Consider the following 24,780-nt stretch of genomic DNA (forward strand, 5'->3'; position numbering starts at 1 on the left):
TCTTAAACTGCAATTTGTGTTGAATTTATTACACATTGGTGGTAGCACACTCAAGCGATGAAGGAAAGATATTTACGGTGGATGGAAACGTTACCCTGTTGCTTCACTCCAAGAACATAGCAAGGGTTTCAAATGTGAGAACATCACTTTACCCTTTCGGGGTAAAAAGTTGTCTTAGTTTATATTAACTATGACAGTACAATACTATGAAATAGCCCAATGTTTGTATCCAGTTAGGTATATTTCTTATAACAGTAGCCGTTACCCAATAATCCTTTAATATTATACGCTTTGTTCAGAATATCAAAACGTTACAATTCATTTCATGAAAGCATATACACATAAATATACTTTAATTTGTAGTTGAATGAAACAGGTCTAATATTCATCATTATTTTGCAAGGAACGAATATGAAATATCTATTCTTATATTATCTGGCTTAGTTGCATGTAAAGTATTGTATAAACTTTCGTTTTTGCGTTGATTGCATTTTTGGACAGTTGGACAATTCTGAAAAGGAAAGTTAAACAAACGATAAATCATTTTCTAAACAGACAATGTCATGAGAAGGTCTCATTCAGTTTTGCTTATCCTCAGTTTTCTTTCAACCCAATTTTAATTGAATTGAACTGACACATATATAATGGGCATTCATATCCATGGATTGTTATTATTATTTTTACTGCCTATGGTGTAACATACTTCTACTTCACAACTAATAGCACAATGGACAATATGTGTTGTAATAATACATGCAAGTGGCGCGTACCGAGCTATATTCGTTATTTTTTTAAATGATAACTTACTGTGGGTCACTGTCCAAAAAATACGAAGATGAGACGATGAAAACAGAAAATAAAAAGGGCCCCATCCCCCACCCCGCCTACCCATCCCCACTTCTACAATGACTATATAGTAAGTTACAACTCATATTCTGAATTATTACATATTTTATGGAGAAGAACGTTGCGACTTGCGTAATGGTCACTCATTGAATCCCAGCAATTCTTGTGTCATGCATATATCTGCGTGCCAAAGTGCAATTTCTAGCTATCATGATTGTTGTTTTTCTTTGACATAGTAATCTTACTGTATAAACCGTACCCATCAACACGCTCTATTCAGAACTGTTCTCCTTGAGTGTAGCATACATTATAGTGTTAGAAGCAGAATGATGACAACATGAACTAACATTCTTAGTTGCAGTCACACTTTTCCTTTGCAAAGAACTAGGACCCTGAAGCTGTTCGAAAAGTCGTTTAGCATTTAAAAATGTCGAATTAACATCATCACTATCTGTGGAGTGAATATCATTGATACCCCTACGAGCTGCCGTGTCCCTTTCAATATGTTCTTCCCCTTCTTTATTTAGAAAAGCTGTGTTCTTTTTTCGACATTTAAGAGTGTATGTTTCATAGTTGAGTTTATCTTGCGTTGGGCAATCTGTCACACCTGGTATTTGATGCGCTCTACATACCTCAATATCAACGACAGCGTAAGGCTCTATGAGTTCATGAAAGCATGCTGAACTAGTTTCGCCCTTCTCGTCTTCTTTAATATTTTGAAGTTCATCAACCTCTTCATGATCCTGAGAAGATGGAGAACTAGATGATTCCAATATTTCTTTTACTGATTGGTCAAAGAATTGACATGAAGCTCCTCTACATGTCGTGTATGTCGCCACAGCAGGTTCAACTTCAAGATTGCTATCTTCAATTGCAATATAAGTTGAAGGTTGATCCATATCGACAGGAGCAGATATTTTGAAGGATCCCACGTGATAAGAATGTCTAACACAGCATCTATTCCTTTCCATTGTAATTTCATCTTCATTATCTACATTAGAGGCGTCACAGTTATTTATTCCGCTACCTGTGCGTGACAAATACGAATCCAGTGGACACTCCCGTGCTCGTCGCCACCATCGTGTTATGCTCCTTAAAACACCTGGGCGGCATCTGTGAATAGTAATATGAAAAAAAAAAACATGAAACAAGACAAACACAATAAATAACCCTCAAACTCAAACAGTACATATATCTTTGAAAATAGCCCCTCGTCTTTCACTTCCTATATCCCTCGGGCCAATATTTAACCTGCAGCAACACAATGACAGTTGTAACGCCATAATTCTTCTTAACATTTTTTAGCTGTGCAGCATAGGCATTGGTACTACAGGAATAATGTTCAAGACAGGGATTATTCAGATGATCGGCTGTTTTGGTAGAACCTGGTTCAAATCCTCCCTATATTCACAGTTTTTTTTTTGGTAAGTTTTTTCATTCTGTAATTTTCCCAATGTTGCTGTTTGCTTTTATAAAAAAAAATACTGCATAATGATTATGGAGCTTCCTAGAGTTATCCAGTCCCCAAACTATGGCGTCGAGCTCATGCGTATGACAAACGTTTGGCATAGACCATTCTATACTTACTTGGAAATGAAATAGACCGAGCCAATAACCGACATGCACCCGAGGATAAATGACGTAGAAGATATAAGGAAATAAATTCCACCGAAACCGCTTTCTGTAAATAAAAATGATTCACCAGATCAAACCAAATAAATTGGATACTGGATATTTCGTGAACCAACATAAGTTTCATTTTACACTGCCATTAACAGTTTATTCAAAACGATATAACTTTTTTGTCTTATTGAATTTAATGCTGTAAGCTAATTACAATTGTTTAGCCATAGAATTTTGAATCGAGACAATAACTCAACTAATAATAATTTTATACCGCAATAACTTGTTAATCATTAAATGTAAGATAAGAGATAAGATAAGATAAGATAAACTGTATTGCATCCGATAGGGAAATTACATGCTTGCAGATAAAACAGTAAGATATAAAAACGATACTATACAACAATAAGAGAACAAACAGTAGAACAATAAAAGCATAAGAAATGCTAATAACAAGGAACGGGAACAGATGGGTGCTGTTGCTGACGTTAAGATGGAGATAATTCCTGTCGCATTCAGCAACAAAATTGGCAATTTGTTCACGGTAGATCCGGTCATCGTCATTTTTAATCCGGCCAACGAGAGCAGTGTCATCCGCAAACTTGATGAGCGGACAGCTGAGGTCAGTGGAGCGTATTCCGGAGGTATACAGAGTGAATAGGAATGGTGCTAACACAGTGCCCTGTGGTGCTCCAGTGCTACATTCCATAATGTCAGATACAACATCACGACCGATACGTACAAATTGTGAGCGGTTAGTGAGATAGTCCAATACCCATCGAACCAAAGCATGTGGCACATCATCAGATCCAAGTAAAACGTTAGCTAAAATATGAGGTTGCATCGTATTAAAAGCAGATGAAAAATCAAAGAACATGATGTGAGCGGAGACTTTACCAGATTTAGAGTCTTCGAGATGGGAGTATAATGTGTCCAATGTGAACAGGAGTGCATCGTCAGTGTTGCGTCCCTTCCTATATGCGAACTGGTGATCATCCATTAGGTTTACAGTTAGCCTTTTGATATACTGCAATATAAATCTTTCACATGATTTCATGGCTACGGAAGTGAGCGCCACCGGACGAAGATCATTCATGCTGGTGATAGTTGACTTTTTGGGCACCGGAATAATACAGTCTTGTTTTCATAGGCGAGGGATGCACTGGGTCCTAAAGCACAAGTTGAAAATGTGGGTGAAGATATATGACAATTGATGGTTACATAGTTTCAAAACTCGCGGTGAGAGTTTGTCCGGTCCAGCTGATTTTGATGCGTTCAGCCGGGAGAAATCTCGAAGTACATCATCCTCTGTTATGGTTAGGAAAGGCGCGGACTCCCCGGAAGTTACTCTGAGAATACGTTCGATTTCATCCGTGAAATCGTGGCAATCGAACCGGTTATAAAATGAGTTCAGTTGATTGGCGTAGGTTTGGGAGTATTCTGGTAATGAGCAATGCTTCGAGCTACCGTTAGTATAACCGCTCATCAAACGCATGCCGGTCCACACATCCCTAATGTTGTTTGTTGTGAAATTATTTTCGATTTTCCGTTGATAAGCATCTTTCTCTTGTTTGATTACAGAGTTAATCTCCTTCTAAATTAGCTTCAAGTCATTTTTAGAACCCGTTCTGAATATCAGTTTCTTCTTATTGATCAACTGTTTCACCCTTTTAGTAATCCATGGCTTGTTATTGGGGTAACATTTGACTTTCTTCGTGGGAATGATGGCGTCCTCACAAAATTTGATATAGGAGCTGACGGTGTCCGTTAATTCGTGAATATCATCGGCAGTGTCAACAAACATTTCCCAGTCCGTGCGATCAAAACAGTCTTGGAGTTGATCCAGGGCATCATCCGACCATCATTTGATTGTAATTAACCGCGGCTTTTCACGCTGGACGACAGGCCTGTACTTTGGTAACAGGAGAACGAGGTCATGGTCGGCTTCACCAAGCTTAGTCAACTGGGATGATACATAAGCGTCTTTGACGTTGGTGTAACAAAGGTCCAGAGTCGATTCCCCCCGTGTTGGACCATTGACGTGTTGATAAAACCGTAATCCCGGGTGTTTCATTGATCCATGGTTGAAATCTCCATTAACCACAACAAGGGCATCAGGGGCTTTAGCTTCCAAATCTTGAATGGCCTTAATCAACTCAGCACTACCCGCCTTAGCAACGGACTTGTCCGGTATGTAAACAGTACAGACTAAAACGTGTGAGAACTCCCGCGGTAGATAAAATGGCCGTACAGAAACAGTTAACATTTCCAGGTGGGGGGTGCAAACATAGTCCTTTCTGTACACATTATTTGGGTGACACCACTTCTGGTTGACGTAAACACACACACCTCCCCCACTGCATTTACCAGCCGCTTCCAAATCCCTGTCACCACGTACCAGTTGGAATCCGTCGATGTTAACATGATCGTCACTATGGTTACCTGTCAACCATGTCTCTGTGAACGACACAATACAAGTATTCCTGAAGTCCGACAAATATCTCACACTCGCACAAAGTTCCTCCATCTTGTTGCTGAGAGATTGAACATTTCCCATTATGATTGAGGGTAAATAAGGCCGGTTCTTACACTGACTATTCCTTCGTTTGACACCCCCTGCTTTCCCACGCTTTCGTCGCCTCATCTCTTTTGGTAATCGCATATCTGGTAGTCCTGTACCGACTGCGCATCTAGTACCGATTGCGCGAAATTCCGATGGAGTGTAATAGAAGACTGTCCGGTGGCCATTATGAAAAACCTCGCCATTTCCGTGGGAAACGATACAAACAGTCACAAACACAACCAACAAAACGATAAACATCCACTTAGAGCACATATTGACAGCATTCGGTGGATAAAACAGCGACAATAGAACGATGAAACATGGAATTCGAGAGGAAACTGCAAGCTGTGTCGCCACGCGAGCAGCGCCACATATATAGATGTACCACATTCAATTACAAATGGAATTATGCAAAATAATCATTTTCAGAATATTATATTTTGGTTGGAAACGACAGTACTTGGAACGTGATCCTGCAACATTTCTGGTATGCTTAAAAGTCATAAATCGGACCTTTTTCTTAAAGTTCACCCTTTATACCAAACCCAAAGTATTATGTATATATATATATATATATATTGTTTCTTGTTATAATTTCAAGGACTTGAATAAATGTGTTTCAAACTCAACGACCTTTTATACATATTTCATGTAACATTTATATAGCAAATAAGAAAAGGGATTATTTAAGAATAGGTTGCAATATACAAGAAGGTAAATATTGTTTACCAACAGTGGCAGCAAAACTTGGTACAGATCAACATCAAGTGTGAACATAATAGCAAATACTTATGATACTGTACGAGCACGATTAAAATGTCACCACTACACTATTTTACCACAATGTTGAAGAGGATAGCTCAAAATTCATCCAAATCCTATGAAATGTCGAATTGAAAGTGAAATAGTAAGAAAAAGTTGAACTTACTCCTCTTAGCAGCCTTTTGTTTCCAAATTGCAATTCTTCCACTGCCTCCGCATTTTTCGGCTCCCGAACAAAATACACCATTTTCAAAGCAAGACTTCTTGTGCACATCTTTAGAAGGGAGTACGTCTTCGCACAAGCATTCGTTACCTCCAATGAGACCGTTGAATGAATGTGACATACATTTACGTTGACATAACTCTAAAGTTAAATCCGGAAATTTACCACCGAAATGGAAGATTTCTGAACTATCATTTGAAGAATGATGAAAGCAGCCCTGGTATTGATCGTCTTAATATGTAAATAAATATGAAATATGCAAACACGTAAGTTAGATATTCGGATATTCGTTTAATGAAGTAATACATGTTGATCAATGAAATCGAATATGAAATACAGACTCAATGACGAACGCAGAAGAAAACGACACTGTGAATTGAAATAGTTCACGGTGTTCCTTGAGTAGTTTATCCGAGATAAAACTCAATAACAGACTCCAGAAAGACAACATAGTAACATTGTTAATATACAATTTGTAAAAACATACAAAATTACGACCTCACAATGGATTGCTACGTCATCGTTTAATTGAGTTCTACACGGTGTTCTTTCATTGTGTAATATGAAGTACTAACTCAGAAATGGACTCCAGAAGACATAGTTATGACAAATTGAAATTGAGTATTACATGCTGTTCTTTGATGCAGAATCTAGAAATACAGATGCCCTAACGACCTCCCCAGTAATTTTATTTATTTATTTTATTTTATTTATTTGTTTTTCCACAGAAGTACAAAGCGGAGGGAAGTCTTTCATAAAGCTTAAAAGCTTAACAAAGTGGAAGACTCCCTAAAGAAAAAAAAATAATAATAATAATAAATACAAATTGAATGATTGTTACATAATGTACAGAAACTGCTGAAGTAAATAACTCATTTACATAATTTAATATGATGATATCAATTCTTTTTTTAAACATTTCTTAAATGAATTCTTTGTAGCCTTAGATTTAACGGTATTGCTTAATGAGTTCCATAACTTAGTTGCACGGTTGCGAAAGCTGCGTGTACCTAGTTTCGTATGATAGAAGTTGCAATGAGCATTTTGTCTATTTCGGGTATTATAATTGTATAATTCTACATTAATTGTATAGAAATTATGAAAGGAACCCGGAAGTAGCCCATGCCAAGCTTTATACGTAAATACAGCAAGTTGTAGCCTTATAATATCATTTAATTTCAGCAGGTTTTGACCTTTAAACAATGGACTAGTATGCTGACGAAATGCAGCATGTGTTATGTTACGTATTGCGCCTTTTTGTAGTTTATTGAGACGGTCAAGACAAGTTATGTTAGCACCAGACCAAATAATAGAACAGTAGGACAGATGAGGTAGAATGAGCGTATTATAAATCATTCTTAGAATGTGTGTCGGTAGGAAATGTTTTATTATAGCGAGTATACCAATGTTCCTTGCGACCATAGAACAGATTGCTGAAATATGTTGTTGCCAACTTAGTTTTGAATCAATATATACACCTAAAAATTTTATGTAGTCAACATTGTTAATTGGTGTACCATTCATATTAATGTTGTGAACTTGAGGAGGGTTGTTGGAGTTATTAAGTTATCGTATTAAGTTTAAGTTATTAAGTTATTATTAAGTTATTATTATTAAGTTATTATTAAGTTATATTAAGTTATTAAGTTATTAAGTTGGAGTTATTAAGTAATCATTAAGTTATCGTTTAAATGAGTACTACACGGTGTTCTTTCATTATGTTTTCTGAAGTACTAACTCAGAAATGGAATATAAACAATGTCAAACTTTGATGTGATATGGAGAATAATAAAATCGAAACTAATTGACATTATTAACATGTGAAAGTATATGCTGCCTGAAATCCAAGCTGTAACATTGCCGTGGTAACTGAGCAAACTATACAATGAACAAAGTTAATGTATATTTTATTGGGCTTGAAAGAATAATTTAATAACTTTTTTATTTCCGTTAATGTTACTTTATTTAATGTATTTTTTTGTTGTTGCATGACTGAAATTTTGGAAGTTGGTGTAAGATGGTTGCCAAGACAAATGAAGATAAAAATGAGAACAATTAAGTCACGTGATATTATTGTCCACAGGCTATAACATCGTTTTACGGCGTATGATATGTCGTAAAAGCGGCCATAGAAAAACCTAATAGAATATAACAAAACTCAGTGTATATGCGCAGTATCAATCTTTTCTCTTCTTAAGTGCTTTGGTATCTTAAATGGAGATGAGTCATTTTCTTTCCATGAGCATATAAGAAATGTTGGTTTAGAGGTATGCAAACCCTATCCTTAAAATGTTGACAACAGTCGCTGTCTTTATATCCTACCTTGATACACGACCAGAGCCTGTTCTCCGCCACATTTCACAGCTCCCGCACAGAATGTATTGCACTCTATGTCAGAAACATTTGTGAGTTTTTCATATAGGCCGTCATCCCCGTATCTGCAGTGGCAATATGTTCCATTTTCCAGGCCGAAGTGTGTATAACTCCCAACGGCACAAAACCGAGAGCAATTTGAATGGCTTAAATCACTTTGAAAGAGCCGTATTTCAAAGTTTTTGTCAAAGTTACCAGAAAAGCATCCTAGGTAGTCTTTGTCTGTTTGAGAAAAATAAAAAATGATCTTGACGGATTGGGTTAAGAGATTAAAGAAAAAAATATAACGAAATCGAAAAGAAAAAAAACTGATTTACTGTGGTCACGAAATGGGTCAGCCCACATTTCTCAAACAGTTAACCGTCTTGGGTATTTTAATTGATTTAAACTTTTATTTTAAGTTGAAAATGTGCACGTCCGTTCTGCTTTTCTTTCATTCATCAACCACAAGCTATGCTTATACTGAAATTTTTAGGTTCATCCCGGTTATTACTTTGGCATTAGGCCTACGTCTATTGGTGGAGAGGCACCTATTTTACGTATACGTAAGAGAAGCTTGTAGATTACACTTCACGTCAGGTGGCAATCCGATAGACGGGAAAACCGTCTTGATTTTGCCTGGTTCCACCCTACCCACTCACACAACAGAACATTGTTGATAGTCTCCTAATAGTTTAAACAATAAGTAACAGTTGCCTTGCATAACTCTTGCAAAAAAAAAAAAAAGCTTAGGCAAATGCCCTCTTCTATGTTCTAAATGATCTTCAGGACAAGAAGCATCTCCGTTAATGTTAAGCATGATTGTACCTTTATTTAAACTTTTGCCCTGTTTACGCATTGATGAAACACTAAATAGTAGGTATACCGTCTTTGAAGGTATACCGTCTTCGTCTAGAAATTATAGCAATTTAAATTTTCCTTATTCTAACAAAATTAAATATAATGATGTTGAAAAGAAAAGCATTGTGAATTTCAGAGGAATTCGCCTCGTGACCTACTTTATAGGTTTTATTGAAGTTTCATTATGTAACACAAAACGAATTCAGATTTTTTTCAGACAACGAAAGTGAGCTCACCTGGAAAACACAGTATTGTTTCATACAAAATCACAATTGTAAAAACTTCAGTGCTTGAGAAAGTCATCGTCTCATGGATCCATGTAATCCTGTGTAAAGATAATGATTGCAATTCGACCATAACATGGTACAGAAGAACTGTCTCATTTCAATCATGAACAGTTACTCGTACATTGTGCCTCATGCCGGATTTGCTACGAACCAACCTTCAAAGTTTTCTTCGTTGATGAAGAACATAACTTATATGAGAATATGCCTTTATCGACTGCACGCTAACCTATACCGAAACCAAAAGCATCGATATGCTTCATTAGTATTCTGCATTCAGGTATATTTAGAATAAGAATAAGAGAATATTATGATATATCGGTTATAAAGAAATCGAAACATGCTTACATGCATTTCAGTGATTTAGAAATATATGCTACATTATTAAAATGAATAACTTTGTATTCTATGCAATTCTTATAGCAAGGCCTGCATTGAAAAACCGAACAGAAAGTATTACCTGAGATAACACTCGCATGCCTAACACTTTATACTGTTTTAGTTCGCTATAGTAATTGACACTGATATCGTAGTCCTGCGGATTATTTTAGCATTATTCGCTTCTCAATCTTTCTTGTATATGTGCACCCGGTTTATAGCTTTATCATTGAAACTCAGTTTAAAGATTTATCAGTTAAAAGTGCGAGAAACCGTTAATCAGTTAAAACTGAATGTGTGTAAAAATTTCTTAACATGTGTTATTTCCTACCGAGAAAGAATTAAAAACAGAATGCCGAAACACACGAAGCGGCGCATAACGATTGATATGTGTTAACGTCTTACCAAGACATGATTTGAGTGAGTCGTGGCAATTTGTTAGTCGAGTTCAGTGTGTGATTGTGTACGTTAGTGTTCATCCGCACGATTTTTGCGATGAGGATAACATTAAACGATGGAAATTCGCTAGTTCAGTGTGGGATTTTGTAGTGATAAGTTGAGATTCTGATGAACCTACCATGGTAATTACCCAATCGAGGACGTTGCTACAAGTCGCTTCTGTGGTTTTCTACTGTACTGGTCAATACGAAATGATAGGACAATAGCAGTCCTGTAATGTGGTTCGACTAATTAGATTCTACATATTTATGTCATGGTTTTCCTTTACCTGTCCGCGACATTTTAATATCGTGCTACAGTTGAAAGAATCCGAAAAAGACTTAGATCATGTGTTTGAGTAAATAAAGTTGTGATATGTATTCATATATTGAACAATAGCGTGTACATGCAGTCCACAAGGAGCACAGTTCTCTTTGTGGTTCGGAGGGTTAAAGCTTCAAAACACGCATTGAAAGGCACGGGGACGGTGTGTGTGGGGAAGGGGGTGGGGCAGTCGGTGTCCGAAGTCCTCGGAAACTGGATTTGGTTGTTTTCTTCTTTATTGGTTACTTAACTCGTTTTCAGAAATATGCTGTTTTTATTGAACTCCGTTTCCTTTTCATATTAAAACATGGGATATCAAAATATCTAAATGTGAATATTGCCCTCATTTTCATTTGCAGTTTTGACATTTGCCCACTGCAAAGGAGAAAATAAATCACAATTAACATAAAAACCTTTATTTGAAGGAACTACATTGTGGAGTAAACCGGCTCATCGCTTGATTGCATCAACATTCAGTGACAACTTCCGTGCGCATTAATTTTGTCCTCGCCACAAAGTTTTCTGGACGTAAAGTTTGTTATCAAGAAAATGATTATTGTCATGCATATTGAAATCCCTAAACTGTGTCACGAAACAATTTCAACTTGATAATTTGTTATGCCACTTTATCATATCATATCATACCTAAGTTTCCCATAAAATATCAAAAGTAGTTTTACTATTGTTATCTTCTGTCGTTGCTTATTTCCAGATCTCTGCGTTAGGTTGTAATTTGATAAGGTATCATTATTTTCGATTTCTCATTGTGATTACGTCTCCCGCAAGAGGACAGTTCCATGGGGTCAAATTCATATACGGATTTACCATATTGTTATATAGTAGCTTCAAAGTTGTATTAATACCGTTCTATACTGATTTCAATATATCGCGGGCGACTCATCACAGTTAATTTATTCATTACTAGCATTGATAGCGGTAAGGAAATGTATAGATTATATAAAGACCTCGCCACATTACAATATTTTGTGTCAGGTAGCTATTTCGACAGGTTAAATCCTACGATACTCCAGGAATTGGATAAGTATATAGTCCATGATGCTCATGTAGGCAGATGCTTTCAAAATTTACATTCCTATTACACCTGTTTGTATTTATCATTGAAATTGCGGCGTCTGGCATATTAGCTCAATCTGTCAATGTTTGTTGCATTTTGAATTTTAACAATTTTTCTTTGCGTAGAATTAGTACTTTTCTCTGTAGATAACTGTTTTCCAGAAAATGAGGAAAGACGAAAGCCTTGTTAACATTAATTGAAATCATACACTCTGCTGTTCACAGATGCATTAACAAATTATCGCTAAATTTAAACCAGAAATGCAACTGTGCACGGTGCTAGTGTAAATAGTCGTGCGTTTGTGGTATCTGAGACTAGAAGGTTGCGGTCTTTAGATATCATGGTTCCTAAAGTTTCCACGATTTTCTGTATGTCACTGAAATCAAATGACCTCTCAAATGTATGTTTACAGTCATGGCTTTTAAAAAGTGAATTGTACAATATATCATTATTTATGCACCGGCTAATAAGTTGATATGCATTTGTGGGTTTTCTTCATTTTTTATAAGATTAAGGGTTCATAATAGTGATGCTTTGAAATGATACGAGTTTGATTTTATTTCCCACTTTCACATTATTCCAAACAACACCAAACATTAAAAAGGGGGAAAAAAGAATATTCCAGCATTTTTGCAGAATACCTTGCTAAAAACTATAAATATATCAATTGATGAACTCGTTCATCCAGACCTTCTCATTTGATGTACATCATTATCATGCATGTCAATCACCCTTGACCTTATCCAGGAAGAACCCCCACCCCTCCCCCCGCACAAAGCGCAGTGATTGTTCGAAATAAACATCATATTTCCCTATGTTTGCAAATAACTTTATATGCCCTTTGACCTCCTATTCCTGATAGTTGGTTCCTCTTCTCACGTGAAGCACCTAAGTACAACATATGAGATATACCAATGGTTTCATTATTGAAATATCTTTTTAAAATCAAAGCGTTACAGACAAGTACGGGTATACGCAGATTAACACGCAGATTAACAGCATACCGTCATGACTTTTTGTCTTCTTCATTTTTACGATACTAATCGAAACTATACATTCAGATCTTCGAGATATACAGTTTAAAAAGAAAACTCTTTGCAGTGTCCAGCTCTTGCTAAATGAACATAAACTAATTTATGATATCTCCCCACGTTCTTCTAGTCGTAATGTTGAGGGAATTGATGTATTCATTGATAACAGTGCAATACCTCTTGTCGGTTCATCGCACTATACATGTCTCTGTGTTTATCTTGAGTTCCAACGGAAGTGGTAGCATCATATATACACTCATATTAAGACAACATTTGAAAGTATTGTTGTAAGATATATTGGTGATAGGTGAAAACATCCATGAGCAAAGAAAATATACATGTTAAATCTTCAAAAAAGTTTGTATCCTGATTTTATTTTAAAATTAAATGTGTTAATATATCTCACTCCCTGAACTAGAACCAACGTTTATGTGACTTCCCGTTTGTCATGAAAACACTGTTAGTTTGAAGCAGAGGGCAACGAACGTTGATTTGCTTGTTGCAGACAATAATAGCATTGAACGAAAACAATGGATAATCATAACAATGTCAGTAACATATTGAAAGAAAATTAAAGAAAGGGGTTGAAAAGTTAATTTCATATTAATAATAAAGTAGCTACTGCATATTTCTATAAACTGACACGTATCGAAACCGATGTTGTACATTAAACCGACATACTTTATTAGTAAACTTTGAGTCTTCTGCAATTCAGGTACAGGAAGAAGGAAAATAAAAACAGTAAGAAAGAGAGTAAAAAATAAGTGAATAAAACGGCGTCATTGAAAGCAATGAAGCCTGTCGTTTGGGAGGTTGTGGGTTCGATCCTAGGCATGCCCAATTAAGGTGGTTGATTTTTTTTTTATCCAGGAGAAGTTCCCATCTGAACTGGCCTTAAAATTGGTAAACAATTTAATAGTTATCCAAGACTGTAAATCGGAAGTGTAAGTAATAACCCATTTATGGATTAGGCATACGTGACAGCCTAGAGTTTTAAGTAACTGCCTTCCATGCCGATATATACACTAGCTTCAATATTATATTCTTAACGTTTTAACTAATCAAAATCAGTTATAACACTCAACTCCACTTCGTTTTCTCAATTGCCGTAACAGTGGGAAAAAAATCCTCGTACATTTCGTGTTTAGATATCATATAACCCTAACCCATACGCATCAAGTGAGTCATCTTCCTGTGAAGGTCCCGTCTCCCTTCCTACCGTGACATTGCTGGTCTCTTGTAAGGAATAATCCATTGATTCACAAAGAGTTCCATGATATGAATCAACAACATACTCCACGTCGTTCATTTCATCCGGGTCCTCAGCTAAATATGAATGGCGTACATCTATATTTGGTCTCCTTTCATTATCATATTTAATTGTCGGTTTGGGACGAATCTGCGTAAGGTACCAACGTGAAATCGTAGATCTGGTGGCAAAATGTAAGATAAATGAAGAAAAATTTATTTTAGAGAAAAAAACATCAAGTCTTCATGACCTTACGGCATGCAGAGGTGCGTGACATGGTGTACCCAGTGTAGAGATAGAATACTATTTGGTCATTTGAAGGATCAGAAAGTTGAACACGCGAATTGCCAATCAGTATCGACATAGTCTGTCTGATGTAGACACTCTATTCCTATATAAACTACTAAAGTTATACTTATTCGATGTTATGTTTTCCTTGATGTAGGATTCTTCGGTCACATCAACAGATTTTTGAAAACCTCACAGACGGAAGGAAGCTCGTTCGGGAGTTGCATGATTTCCTCAGGCTAAACTAGTGCCGCATGTTTACGCAAACAGATGACAACAGCCGTCATGCTTCCTCCTATAACGATCTGCAGGGAATGAGTATCAGCATTCCTATTCATTACTCTATTTCATTGATGAAAGCTTAACCCTTGCTCTTACTCTATATATTGTGGTAGTGTGGCTTTGCGTCATGCAGTATAGATAGAGGAACGGTGATGGGTCCGATCACTCACTCTTGAATGCTTAGCATTACGCCATTGATATGTTATTATTGTTAAAACTTGCTTTTTTATGATATAGTAGAATATCGACATTTACCTGCACAATACAATTCCGGCAATCCCACCAATTAACACCCCTACAACAAACAGGATCGCTGTGATGATATACACGGTGGAAGTCACGACAGCAGGATCTTTTCAAATGAACAAAAAACTCTCAGAAGCTAAATAAAACTAAATAAAACGAGTAGTGCATATATATATATATATATATATATATATATATATATATATATATATATATATAGCAATGATTCAGTCGTTCACTTCCTGCTGTAATACTGCTCAATACATGAAAGTAGGGCAAGTATACGTAGCCTATACTTTATGGTAACCTACAGCACGTTGCTACTCGAGTTTGACGGCCTGTGCGGCGATCACCATACAACAGCATAGTTAAGCATGATGATTCTCGTTGGTTAACAATTTGCTCGCTTTGGTAAGTTGCTATAAGGTAATTGTAAATTGGATTTGTTAACCCCTAACCAACTAATACCCAATCCCACGCGAAAGGAAATACAATACCTTGAGATGGAGTTGCTTCGGCTGTCAAGTTGATCTCAACAGGAATCGAGTATTGTGCTGATATAGAAAAGAGAAAAGTTGATAGTCAACAACAGAACATCTGATTAAAACTATTCCAACATTTCCTATTTAAGTAAGTAAATTTGAAGCAATTTTCAATCTGAGGAATATTTTCAATGTAAAATATGGCACATCACATAACGGTTTTTCAAGCTCTAAATTCGTGAACATTATATGACTGGGGCATTTTTTTTTAAATTGTCTTGATACCAAGAATAACAATAGCCTCACTTTTAATTTTTAGTTCCTTAATGTGGTCCCAGAATGCAACATATCCATAACCTCCACAAGTCTCCCCACCTGGACAAGTTATTCCTTCCTCTAAACATTGGTAGTCATCAAGAAACTGAGAGTTGTTTCCGTCGCGCGGAGACTCGAAGCTACAGAAACATTTGTTTCCTTCTGCTAAGCCAATGAAAGGATTGGCTTGACAACGTTCCATGCATGATCTAAGACTTAGTTTGGTAATTGATCCCATGAAATGAAAGTCGTGGTCAGTCGTATGGTTCAAGCATCCAAAATAAGTAAAATCTGTAGGAAAACAAAACAGGCAAAGGTAAATATTTCAGACAGTGCAGTCCTGGATTCTACTGTAATGTTTAATTTTAAAAAGAAGCTTTGTTTTTAATTGTGTTCTAGCCGATATTGTCTACATACGATGTATTGTTCGTATATCTTCAAGACTCAACTTGATATGTGTTACTTGGACAGTACTGTGGTTCCTACGAACACTATTTTTAAACAGAAACATCTCTGAGTGACTTGCAACAACAACATTGGAGCTCTTCGTGACGTGTTTGAAAAAGTTGATTTCATAATAATGTGTTCATAGTTCTTAAAGAAGATCAAATTGACCTCATGTCGACGAAAGAATGAAAGACAATATTTCAGTGACTTACAGTAGCATCAAAGCGATGCATTTGTGTTTTTTTTTTGCTCTTAATAATGTAAATTTAAATATTTCGCCATATTTAATCCATCTTATGTTTTTATTTTTAACAACTTACTAGTGTAGACCGCAATTGCCTCTTTACCACCACACGTTGGTCCACCTGAACACAAAGTATCACACCGTGTGTCTGTAACAGTATTGTAAGCCTGGTGTTGGCTTCGATCCGTCCCACAATAACAGTAAGATCCATACTGAAGCCCCAATAAAGTATAGGTATCCACGTCGCATATTCGGGCACAAAGTGAGACCGTTAGATCGGTTCGGATTTGTCTTACATCAAGTACACTGGAATGGTTACTGCTATAGCAACCAAGATAGTTCCCACCTGTTGGTAAAATGAACCATGCGGTTACAGAATTATCCTTAAAACAAATTCAAAAAAGGTATTGTAGTGACATGAATACGTTAACAAGTAATATTCACATTTAGTTTGTTATTTTTACGGATAGATTTACTAGTTCAACTCTAAAAGAACATAATGTTAGAATAACAGAAAGGACAACACAAACATTGGAAGGAAACTGACACGTTCATGGTGACGTATTCCGTAAATAATAAGTTTCAAGTAAATATATCCAAAATCTATGACTGGAATTATAAGAGACGAAGACACTGTGTATATTTCACAATATTATATCTGATTAGAAAGTTGAAAACAATACTTTGAGATACATACAGGTGGTTTCATGTGGATGAGTTGTCGATCAATATAGCTTAGTGTTTGTTACTATGACAAGTCTGCAGTACATTTATTTCAAATTTATGCTAATTATTGTTTTATACATTAACTTACTTTCACCCAATATCATTGTATTTCTTCATTACAACTTTACAGAAACAGATAACAACATGTCTTGTGCATTGCTCTTAGTTGTCACGTTGGGGCCTTGTTATTGTAAAAAAAAAAGAAACCTGTGTGAATTAACTCAGTAAACCACAAGTGTTAATACATCTGATTTACTCAAAAAAAGTCACACATTTCATATTTTCTACTTCCAAGGAGTTTCGACGAAAAACCTCCTTGGGTATTTCAAACTTTTATCTAATACGGAATATCGATTATAGATGTAAAAATAGCATTCCGTTTATTCTTGTGCAGTATTTACACGAAAATTTGAGAGAAAAATAAACGTTTAAAAGATCCAAAATCTGACTTTTTACTCCCAGAAACTAAATCATTTGCATAGACTATTTATGCTGGTAGGGGGAATAAAACGTTTGCTGAGTATAACGTTTAAAAACAGAAAGATTTTCGTTACTCACCAACTGAACTGACAGCCGATATTCCTACCAAACTCATACAAGTCACAAGCGTTGTTACATAATCCATACTTCCCCAAAGCAGGACGAGTTCCTGCTTTATATTAGAAATTCACGTTCAGATGTATGAAATATTGTTTTTCATTCATTCTTAACGACGACAGCGTTGTCTAGCTTTTATATTCGTGTGTACAAGCAGTCCAGTAATGGACAGTTTTACAAAGTGCATAATCTTGAATGAGAAACAATGCCTAGCACAAAAACTCGTTACAAATTCTTTATGGATTTGTGTTAATTATTAACATTTAACGTTTATAGAGTGAATGAATGTTACTGATGTGAGCAGTAAAACAGACAGTAAATTATTAGCTAGCTTATATAGCCAGAATATTAATTAAAATATCGCACAAGGAAATGATGCCTTCTGTCAATATTGACCGACGAGGTCTGATTAATTCCACATAACATTAAGTTTACGGCTGCTTTTTGGCAGAAGACTGTAATTGCTCTGGCTGGAAATCGTTTCCTCGACAGTTTTTAATCCAAACGAACCAGTATTTTTGCTTTCAAAATGAAGAAATACTCCTTTAAAAACTACATTTATTGGTGTAATCAGCATTTCAGCGGTGCAGAGTTTCTTGTTGCCCCTCTTTTTCGTTACTTTGCTCTAGCATGTTTATATTAAGCCATTGGAGTTGTGTATGACATTTCGATGTCATTATTATCCTGACATGTAAGACAACAAAACTCTCGCTGCAAAATACATTTGTGAATCAAATTTGGTGAAAATAGCATTCAAAAGATCTAGTCTAAACCTATGCTATTTGTCGGTAATAAATCAATTTAATCAATAAAATCTTACTCTGACTGAATAATGGCGATTGTTTCAAAAGATAACTTGTTTCCTTTTCTTTTTTTTAAATATCATCAATTTTGAGTTGAAGATAATAATACAAACATGATTGTCAATTAGCAGCAAATGTTTTTTGTTTATTGCTTAGTTAGTTCGTGATATTTCTTATCAACGTGATTGAAAGAACTTTACACTAAATAAATAAGACAACAGAAACTGTCGTTGTTCGTTGTTTCAAAATACTGCTCCACGGATGATCTGCCGATTTAAAGCCAAACGAACACCGTCTTCTATATTTAAACGAAATAGTTAATCGGTAGTTGCTAATTCCCGCGCATGCGTACCGATCACGAGCAATGACATTCAAAGTCTCCTCAACGTACATTATAGTCGTCTTGATTGATGTCACATTAAATAAACAAACTACCATTTCATTTTGATAAATAACGTAACAAATGCAATTTATTTGTTTGTGAGTTTGTGTTGCATTGAGTCTACTCCATCGCTGCGTATACTTCGTCTACATTGAAATATATAATAGAATCACAATCCGCATCATCTCTATCAGCTTTGTCGACGGTCGGCGCAGATTCAGAACCACACGTTTTGTCCCGATGAGATCTACTGGTATTAACATGATCATCTCTTTTATTAAAAGACAGTGACTTCAGTTTCAGAGATTTCTTTAACTCTGCTTTACCCACAGTATCTTGTATCGCAGACGGATTAGTATCATCTGCTTGGTAATAAGTAGAATCTCCAGGTTCGTCTACTGCTGTTGGTGAGGTGTCAGTCAAAACTTTAGGAGGATCTCGCTGCAACTTCGATACGAAGAAACTTGTTGCATTTATAAGCTTCGGGCTGTCAGAAATTAAGAGGGATATATGTAAAATATCGTGTTGGGAAGTTCGTTTCGTGAAAGACGTTAGACGTTATTCTGATTACCAAATCCAGGAGGTAGACATATTTCGGTCTATGATTTATTGCTCACAGAATGGAGTGAATTGCGATATATGATCTACAATATACAACATTCCGTGTGGAGATATTGATATTTTATTTACCACAATTCGACGAAGCATGAGCAGCTGTAATGAATGAAAGACACATATGTTAGTATATTATATGAATATACACAGTACCTTAGTGTTAGATATGATGTTACCGATCCAGCTGCGAGGCCAATGCACAGAATTCCAATGACAGCAATGAAGAGAAAAACTGCACCGTTTCCCCCTGATTAATTTAAGAGAACCATGATTATGATAAAAGTTTCTATCCAAAGAGGGCTAATATGACTACACTACATTATATACTTCATTCCTTGCATCTTTTTATTACTTCGTTCTTTTCAGTAGCATCTTTTTTACACATGAAAAGATATGTGATAGCTGTTGGTGTTATTTTACCATGAACGGATTATTACTACGTAAGATAAATGGATTAAAATCAAATGAAGACATTGGTAAACAAAGAATCAGCATACGAAATGACAAGAAGATATTAACTGGAGGACAAAACAGTACAACTGAGGGCAATTAAAGGGGAAAAAATCAATTAATGAAAATAATTATGTTAAGCTATCATCTTAAGATGGTTGTGTTAAATTAAAATAGAAAGTTCGTCCTCAAAGATAAATTTGAATATATAGCAGAAAGTTATTGTATATCACAGTCGTATAATACAAAGGTTAAACTAACACTATCACACGTAAGCACAGAATGGCAGGAAACAAGATAATTTTACTTTCAGTTTCCAAATAGATTGAAATGTATATTCCTGGAAGTAACAGTATACAACTTGTTTAAAGTATATAAAATGAAAGGGACTTTGAAGAAGCCATTTGGTGCAGCCAAAATAATGAATTTCTTGATCATTTCAAAATGACAACAAAATTAAAAAACTAGATGAAATGCCATTCGCCCTAAAATTTCCAAATGAGTCATGTAGGCCTTCTACAAAATTCGGCAATATTTGTGAATTTACATAATCCTTTTAACAAATCAATGCTTTTCTGTCATAACCGTAGGCAAAGTGAAAGTGAAATGTTCATCATCATAAAAATACAACATGTTATGTGTTTTACATATTAATGTGTCCTTATTTGTACTCACTTGCAGTGATGTATGACTCATTATAATTGGTATTAACTAACAATTTCTGTGTAGACTTCTGACTTAATGGATCTGATAGAGAAAAAAAGGAGTGTATAGAAAAATACTGTTGTGAAAGCTGCTTGTCTGCCTAACTACTAGGTTGATGATTAATCACATATACTTTATTTAATTAGTATACTTAATACTCAATAACATATTGCTGACGGCCCCATGTATTGCTTATCATATAAAGACAATCGACATGCGTTGGTACGTGGTTTTATTATGCTAGACCTAAACTAGGGATGAAACGTTATTCAGCCCACGGTGATGTTAAGAAGATCTTTGGTTTTTAATACGGCAAAATAACTACAATGGTATACTGTAGTATGTAGATTTCTACATGGCCCACTTGGCCCATAAGTTTCAGGTTTACAGTCTTGTTCAGGGCCAAGGCCTTCTCACACGACTTTACAACTTAACCCTGGTCATTGGTAACTTGTCACACCTACACACCGAAGTGTGCACAATTCAATCATTCTCTCCTGGGGCACCACAGTGCACCACAACCACGTGTCCCCGGGGGACATCCCATAGGGTGCAGCCACAAACCGGCGCAAACAACTATATTTACAAGTTAGCTCGCAAGTCCCCTTTATACACCTGCGTGAAGAGAGGCAATGGAGATAAAGCGCCTTGCCCAAGGACACGACGTAATGATCTGGCCAGGGCTCGAACCTGTAATCCCTAGATCACAAGTCCACTGCCTTAACCACTTGACCACAACGTCCTCCCATGGTACTATGTGATTACATAAAGCCGTAGCTAAATTAAACTTAAAGATATATTACACTCATCAGCAGTGGTGGTTAATAATTCATTTTCTGCTGAATTATTTTCTGACGTGAGACTGTTGTCTGATGACACTTGGTCCGTGGTCCCTCCCTCACCTGAGTGTGAAGCAAAATCGAACTAGATATAACATATCCTTCATGTAAAGACTAACACACCTTACAACTATATGTTTGCCTTGAGTTTGGCACAATCTGATAGTATGACACTGGACCGTTACAGAATCGAGAACAGATTATACAGATATGCTAGCAGTTATACACGTCAATTGATTATATAATGAAGCAGTAAACATGAATCTTCTTTCACGTATATCTATTAGTGTGGGATCAGAATGATTCGATAAGAGTAGTCGGTATAGTTTTATCGATGTAAGTCTCTTAGACGATTGACTTTTATCCAGTTACAATGGAATGTTACATGGCTTTCATCAGAGCAAGGTAAAACGTAGAATTCAACGAAAAAATACAGACCACAAAAACAACTCAAAGGACTTGAGGATTACTCAGTAATGAATAAATTGAAAGATGACAAACCTTTTATAAAGGAGAACGCGCTGACCAAACAAGCAGTTAGCAGTAAAATATGTTTGCTATTCATAGTCTCGTGTGGCTGATGAGAAAACAAACTTTTCGAAATGTATTTGACAATTTCCTCTCAGGTAATAATACTGAACTACCGCAGGTACTTGTCTACCTTATCTGAGATTAAAGGGAAAATTTCACGGTATATATAAGAGCGAACAATGACATTGCGTTTTTTTTCTTTTCTGTTGTATTAAAATTAAATGTGATCAGTTTCTCTAAGTAGATCAAAACATGAGTAAGCCTTAAACAATTTGAATACCTCGCTAACTTAAACCTGATTCTTGCAAATTGTTAAGAAACTGCAATACGAAGGACGTGGTGCTTTTTCATTCGATCTATTAGGATCTAATAATTATAAGTACAATGCAATGCATGTATAAAGTCAACCGCACACTGTCCGACTGAATGATATGCGACTTACCTCAACTCGGCCGTTGAAACGTACTAAGATAATCATGGAAAACCGAAAATAAACTGGTCAACGTGTTGCGTTTACCCGACTGTACGAGGGCGACCGCCTTGGGATGTAACAAATTTAACTTATTAAAGCACCGTGAATAACGTATGGAACATCAGTCGTCGTTAACAGAAAACAGCGCCGGAACAGCGCGGGAACAAATCAACTAAAATGGTAAGGAAACGTGCCGATTACTTACTTTGTCGATACCGGTCATCTTCAAATGTTGCAACGTATTATAGCAAACACGTCTTTCATCACCCGGAAATTATATGTTGTCTTCGTCGCTATATAATAACCTGAACGATGAAAAGGAAACTGTCATAAAGAGTTCAACAACCTTTCGATTTTTTTTGACAACTGTATTTAGTTAAGAAACACTTAAACGGTAATTCAAGATGTAATGTTCATCGTGGTCATGAGATGACAGTTCTGAAAAAAAAATACTTAAAATGAAAGTTGTTGTCAAGTACGTAACTGTTTAACGAAGAAAGAAAACTAAAATCATAATTTTAAAAGTACCTTGTTAAATTTGAATTGAAAGAGAAACACTGTCAACATTACCTGTAAATTGCAGGGATATCTCTGAAGACAAAAGATGTTAGCAATATTAAATATCCAAAAGGGATAGTTCAAATCAGCTGTCCTTTCGAAAACTGGGTCGTAAAAATTCCCTGATCATATAAACTGTAGCGGTTGTGTACACTGTGTAGTCAGCAGAATAAACCGTTTGAAACTGACAGATGCATGATAGTAGACCTTCTGTTGTAAATAACACAACGTGTCAATGCATTCCTACATACAAATCTCCTTATCATACAGGTGTAGATTTACCTTGAAAGTGATTAAGGATAAAATTATGTACACGTAGTATATTTAAAACGTTTTTCACGTCACTGTTTGAGAGTCGGAAACTCTCTTGAGTTCATAAAACATATATAGTTGGCAGAGTATCAAGTTTGAATAAGATGATGTTCGATGCATCTCATTGTTCGTCTTGTAAATGAGTTACTGTTAAGAATGCCTAAGCATGATAATGCGTTGATTAATGTATAACCATTGATCAAAGATTTAACAAAAAAGAACCATGTTTTAACATAACTTGGCAGCAAGCATTATTGGATTGATGTAATTGCCTAAGTTGGAAGTACTACTATTGCGTCTACCGACGCTAAACTTGAAACGGCGAGAAATGTCACCTTCACAGACACAGCATAAATAGAAACACAATGTATAGTATTAAAAGCATAACAACGTTTCACAAAGGGATTTACTCACCAACGTATTACTTAAAGTGACATTCAATGTACACAAGTTAACTATATTCTGTCGTGAAAGGAAAGTATTTAAAATAGTTTGAAGTATGATCTGATGAAGAATGGGTACAAACCACACGGTATGCTGTACAACGATAAAATGCTTTGGTTGTTTCCAAGTTGTCCAAACACAGGTTTGCACATTATGCCAGATATTGCATTACTACTTTCTTCTGTAATGAATATTGAGCCTGATATGGCCGATAAATATTAACTTGACACATTATCAGCATCGTTGCAGCAACATTTAATTCTGCATTTTGTTTATCCTGTAGTAGAAAACGTTTGTACGTTGAAAAGAAATGTTACAATTGTGAGGGAATATCGAGTGCCCTCATATAAACCTCATCAAATTCCTCGCGCATAGTGATAACCTTTGACCTGAAACTGCTTCTTAGCATGTTGGTGTAACCAGAACAACCATCCCTATAGTTTAAGCATCTATAATCTTAGCACTGGTCTGTCTGTTGTTTACGACCCTCCACACACGCTATTTCGACTGCTGTTAGTAAGCTACGTTCATACACTTTCTCTTCGAGAATATCAAACGTTGCTGGGCGAGTTGAGCTTCAAAGATGCACTTCTAGCTCTGAAGGCCCTAAGTGTGGTCCACCGTTCTCTTTTGTTTTCTGCAAATTATATCTAAAATATTTTAGATATATATATAATATATTATTATATATATATATATAAATATATATATATACATATATATATATATATATATATATATATATATATATATATATATATATATATATATATATATCAATATAAACATAAACATAAGTGTGTTTGTATGTATAAAGGCCACTACCACAAACGGTTGAACGCAACGTGCCCTTTGAGAAACAAAAAGAAAAACATTATGCTGTCGTAAGATTTCTCCTCGATGACAACTTGCCTATCAGATCCGCTTCATTTACTGAATGAAGTATTTGTATACACGTTAGTATGTTAGCAGTCAGCTATGAGAGACATTCCAGTTTGTGCGCGTTATATGTCCTGTTCTCAAGGAAAGAAAC

At 35.8% G+C, this 24,780-nt stretch overlaps 4 protein-coding genes across 14 annotated transcripts in view; all 4 read right to left on the reverse strand.

Annotated features, from left to right (window-relative positions):
* LOC139973144 (uncharacterized) overlaps positions 1–23,301 on the reverse strand; it is an 83,218-nt gene extending 59,917 nt beyond the window's left edge. For 4 of the 6 annotated variants that reach the window (XM_071979606.1, XM_071979605.1, XM_071979604.1 and 1 more), the window contains exon 1: positions 23,199–23,299. The gene's annotated coding sequence lies outside the window, so the exon portion shown is untranslated. Of the gene's footprint in view, positions 1–23,198 lie in introns of all 6 variants that reach the window. The other 2 variants (XM_071979608.1, XM_071979600.1) reach the window with 2 other exon arrangements.
* Positions 949–9,697, reverse strand: LOC139974199 (uncharacterized). Its single transcript, XM_071981167.1, has 5 exons — positions 9,467–9,697; positions 8,340–8,612; positions 5,961–6,248; positions 2,434–2,527; positions 949–1,959 (listed from the first exon to the last, which is right to left on the reverse strand). Exons 1-5 carry the CDS (start codon positions 9,585–9,587, stop codon positions 1,119–1,121), a joined length of 1,617 nt encoding a protein of 538 aa, XP_071837268.1. The 5' UTR covers positions 9,588–9,697; the 3' UTR covers positions 949–1,118.
* Positions 13,665–17,815, reverse strand: LOC139973138 (sialate:O-sulfotransferase 2-like). Its single transcript, XM_071979591.1, has 6 exons — positions 17,598–17,815; positions 16,390–16,659; positions 15,614–15,913; positions 15,323–15,379; positions 14,835–14,931; positions 13,665–14,190 (listed from the first exon to the last, which is right to left on the reverse strand). The coding sequence occupies exons 1-6, from the start codon at positions 17,662–17,664 to the stop codon at positions 13,905–13,907; spliced, it is 1,077 nt and encodes a 358-aa protein (XP_071835692.1). The 5' UTR covers positions 17,665–17,815; the 3' UTR covers positions 13,665–13,904.
* On the reverse strand, positions 17,840–23,272 carry LOC139973146 (uncharacterized). Of its 6 annotated transcripts, XM_071979613.1 has the most exons (7): positions 23,004–23,272; positions 22,639–22,738; positions 21,932–22,007; positions 21,395–21,493; positions 20,562–20,633; positions 19,590–19,683; positions 18,924–19,308 (listed from the first exon to the last, which is right to left on the reverse strand). In XM_071979613.1, the coding sequence occupies exons 2-7, from the start codon at positions 22,654–22,656 to the stop codon at positions 18,942–18,944; spliced, it is 726 nt and encodes a 241-aa protein (XP_071835714.1). In that variant the 5' UTR covers positions 22,657–22,738; positions 23,004–23,272; the 3' UTR covers positions 18,924–18,941. The 6 variants fall into 6 exon arrangements, with proteins under 6 accessions (XP_071835716.1, XP_071835717.1, XP_071835718.1 ...); XM_071979616.1 differs by lacking the exon at positions 21,395–21,493 and having other exon boundaries at positions 17,844–19,308; positions 23,004–23,271; XM_071979617.1 differs by lacking the exons at positions 21,395–21,493; positions 23,004–23,272 and adding an exon at positions 22,404–22,426 and having other exon boundaries at positions 17,844–19,308; positions 22,639–22,694.
* Positions 23,302–24,780: the final 1,479 nt, after the last annotated feature.

Source organism: Apostichopus japonicus, chromosome 9 (genome assembly GCF_037975245.1).
Source record: "Apostichopus japonicus isolate 1M-3 chromosome 9, ASM3797524v1, whole genome shotgun sequence".
Taxonomy (NCBI): domain Eukaryota; kingdom Metazoa; phylum Echinodermata; class Holothuroidea; order Aspidochirotida; family Stichopodidae; genus Apostichopus; species Apostichopus japonicus.

Coding starts and splice junctions, on each gene's coding strand:
- LOC139974199 (XM_071981167.1), bottom strand. CDS start 9,587: ATGGTCGAATTGCAATCATTATCTTTACACAGGATTACATGGATCCAT. Junction 8,613..9,466: donor AACAATACTGTGTTTTCCAG/GTGAGCTCACTT, acceptor TTTCTCAAACAG/ACAAAGACTACCTAGGATGC. Junction 6,249..8,339: donor GGCTCTGGTCGTGTATCAAG/GTAGGATATAAA, acceptor TTACATATTAAG/ACGATCAATACCAGGGCTGC.
- LOC139973138 (XM_071979591.1), bottom strand. CDS start 17,664: ATGGATTATGTAACAACGCTTGTGACTTGTATGAGTTTGGTAGGAATA. Junction 15,914..16,389: donor GGCAATTGCGGTCTACACTA/GTAAGTTGTTAA, acceptor GTTTTCCTACAG/ATTTTACTTATTTTGGATGC. Junction 14,932..15,322: donor CGAAGCAACTCCATCTCAAG/GTATTGTATTTC, acceptor TCATTTGAAAAG/ATCCTGCTGTCGTGACTTCC.
- LOC139973146 (XM_071979612.1), bottom strand. CDS start 22,439: ATGATTATCTTAGTACGTTTCAACGGCCGAGTTGAG. Junction 19,684..20,561: donor TGAGTCATACATCACTGCAA/GTGAGTACAAAT, acceptor TAAATTAATCAG/GGGGAAACGGTGCAGTTTTT. Junction 19,309..19,589: donor ACATCATATCTAACACTAAG/GTACTGTGTATA, acceptor AATTTCTGACAG/CCCGAAGCTTATAAATGCAA.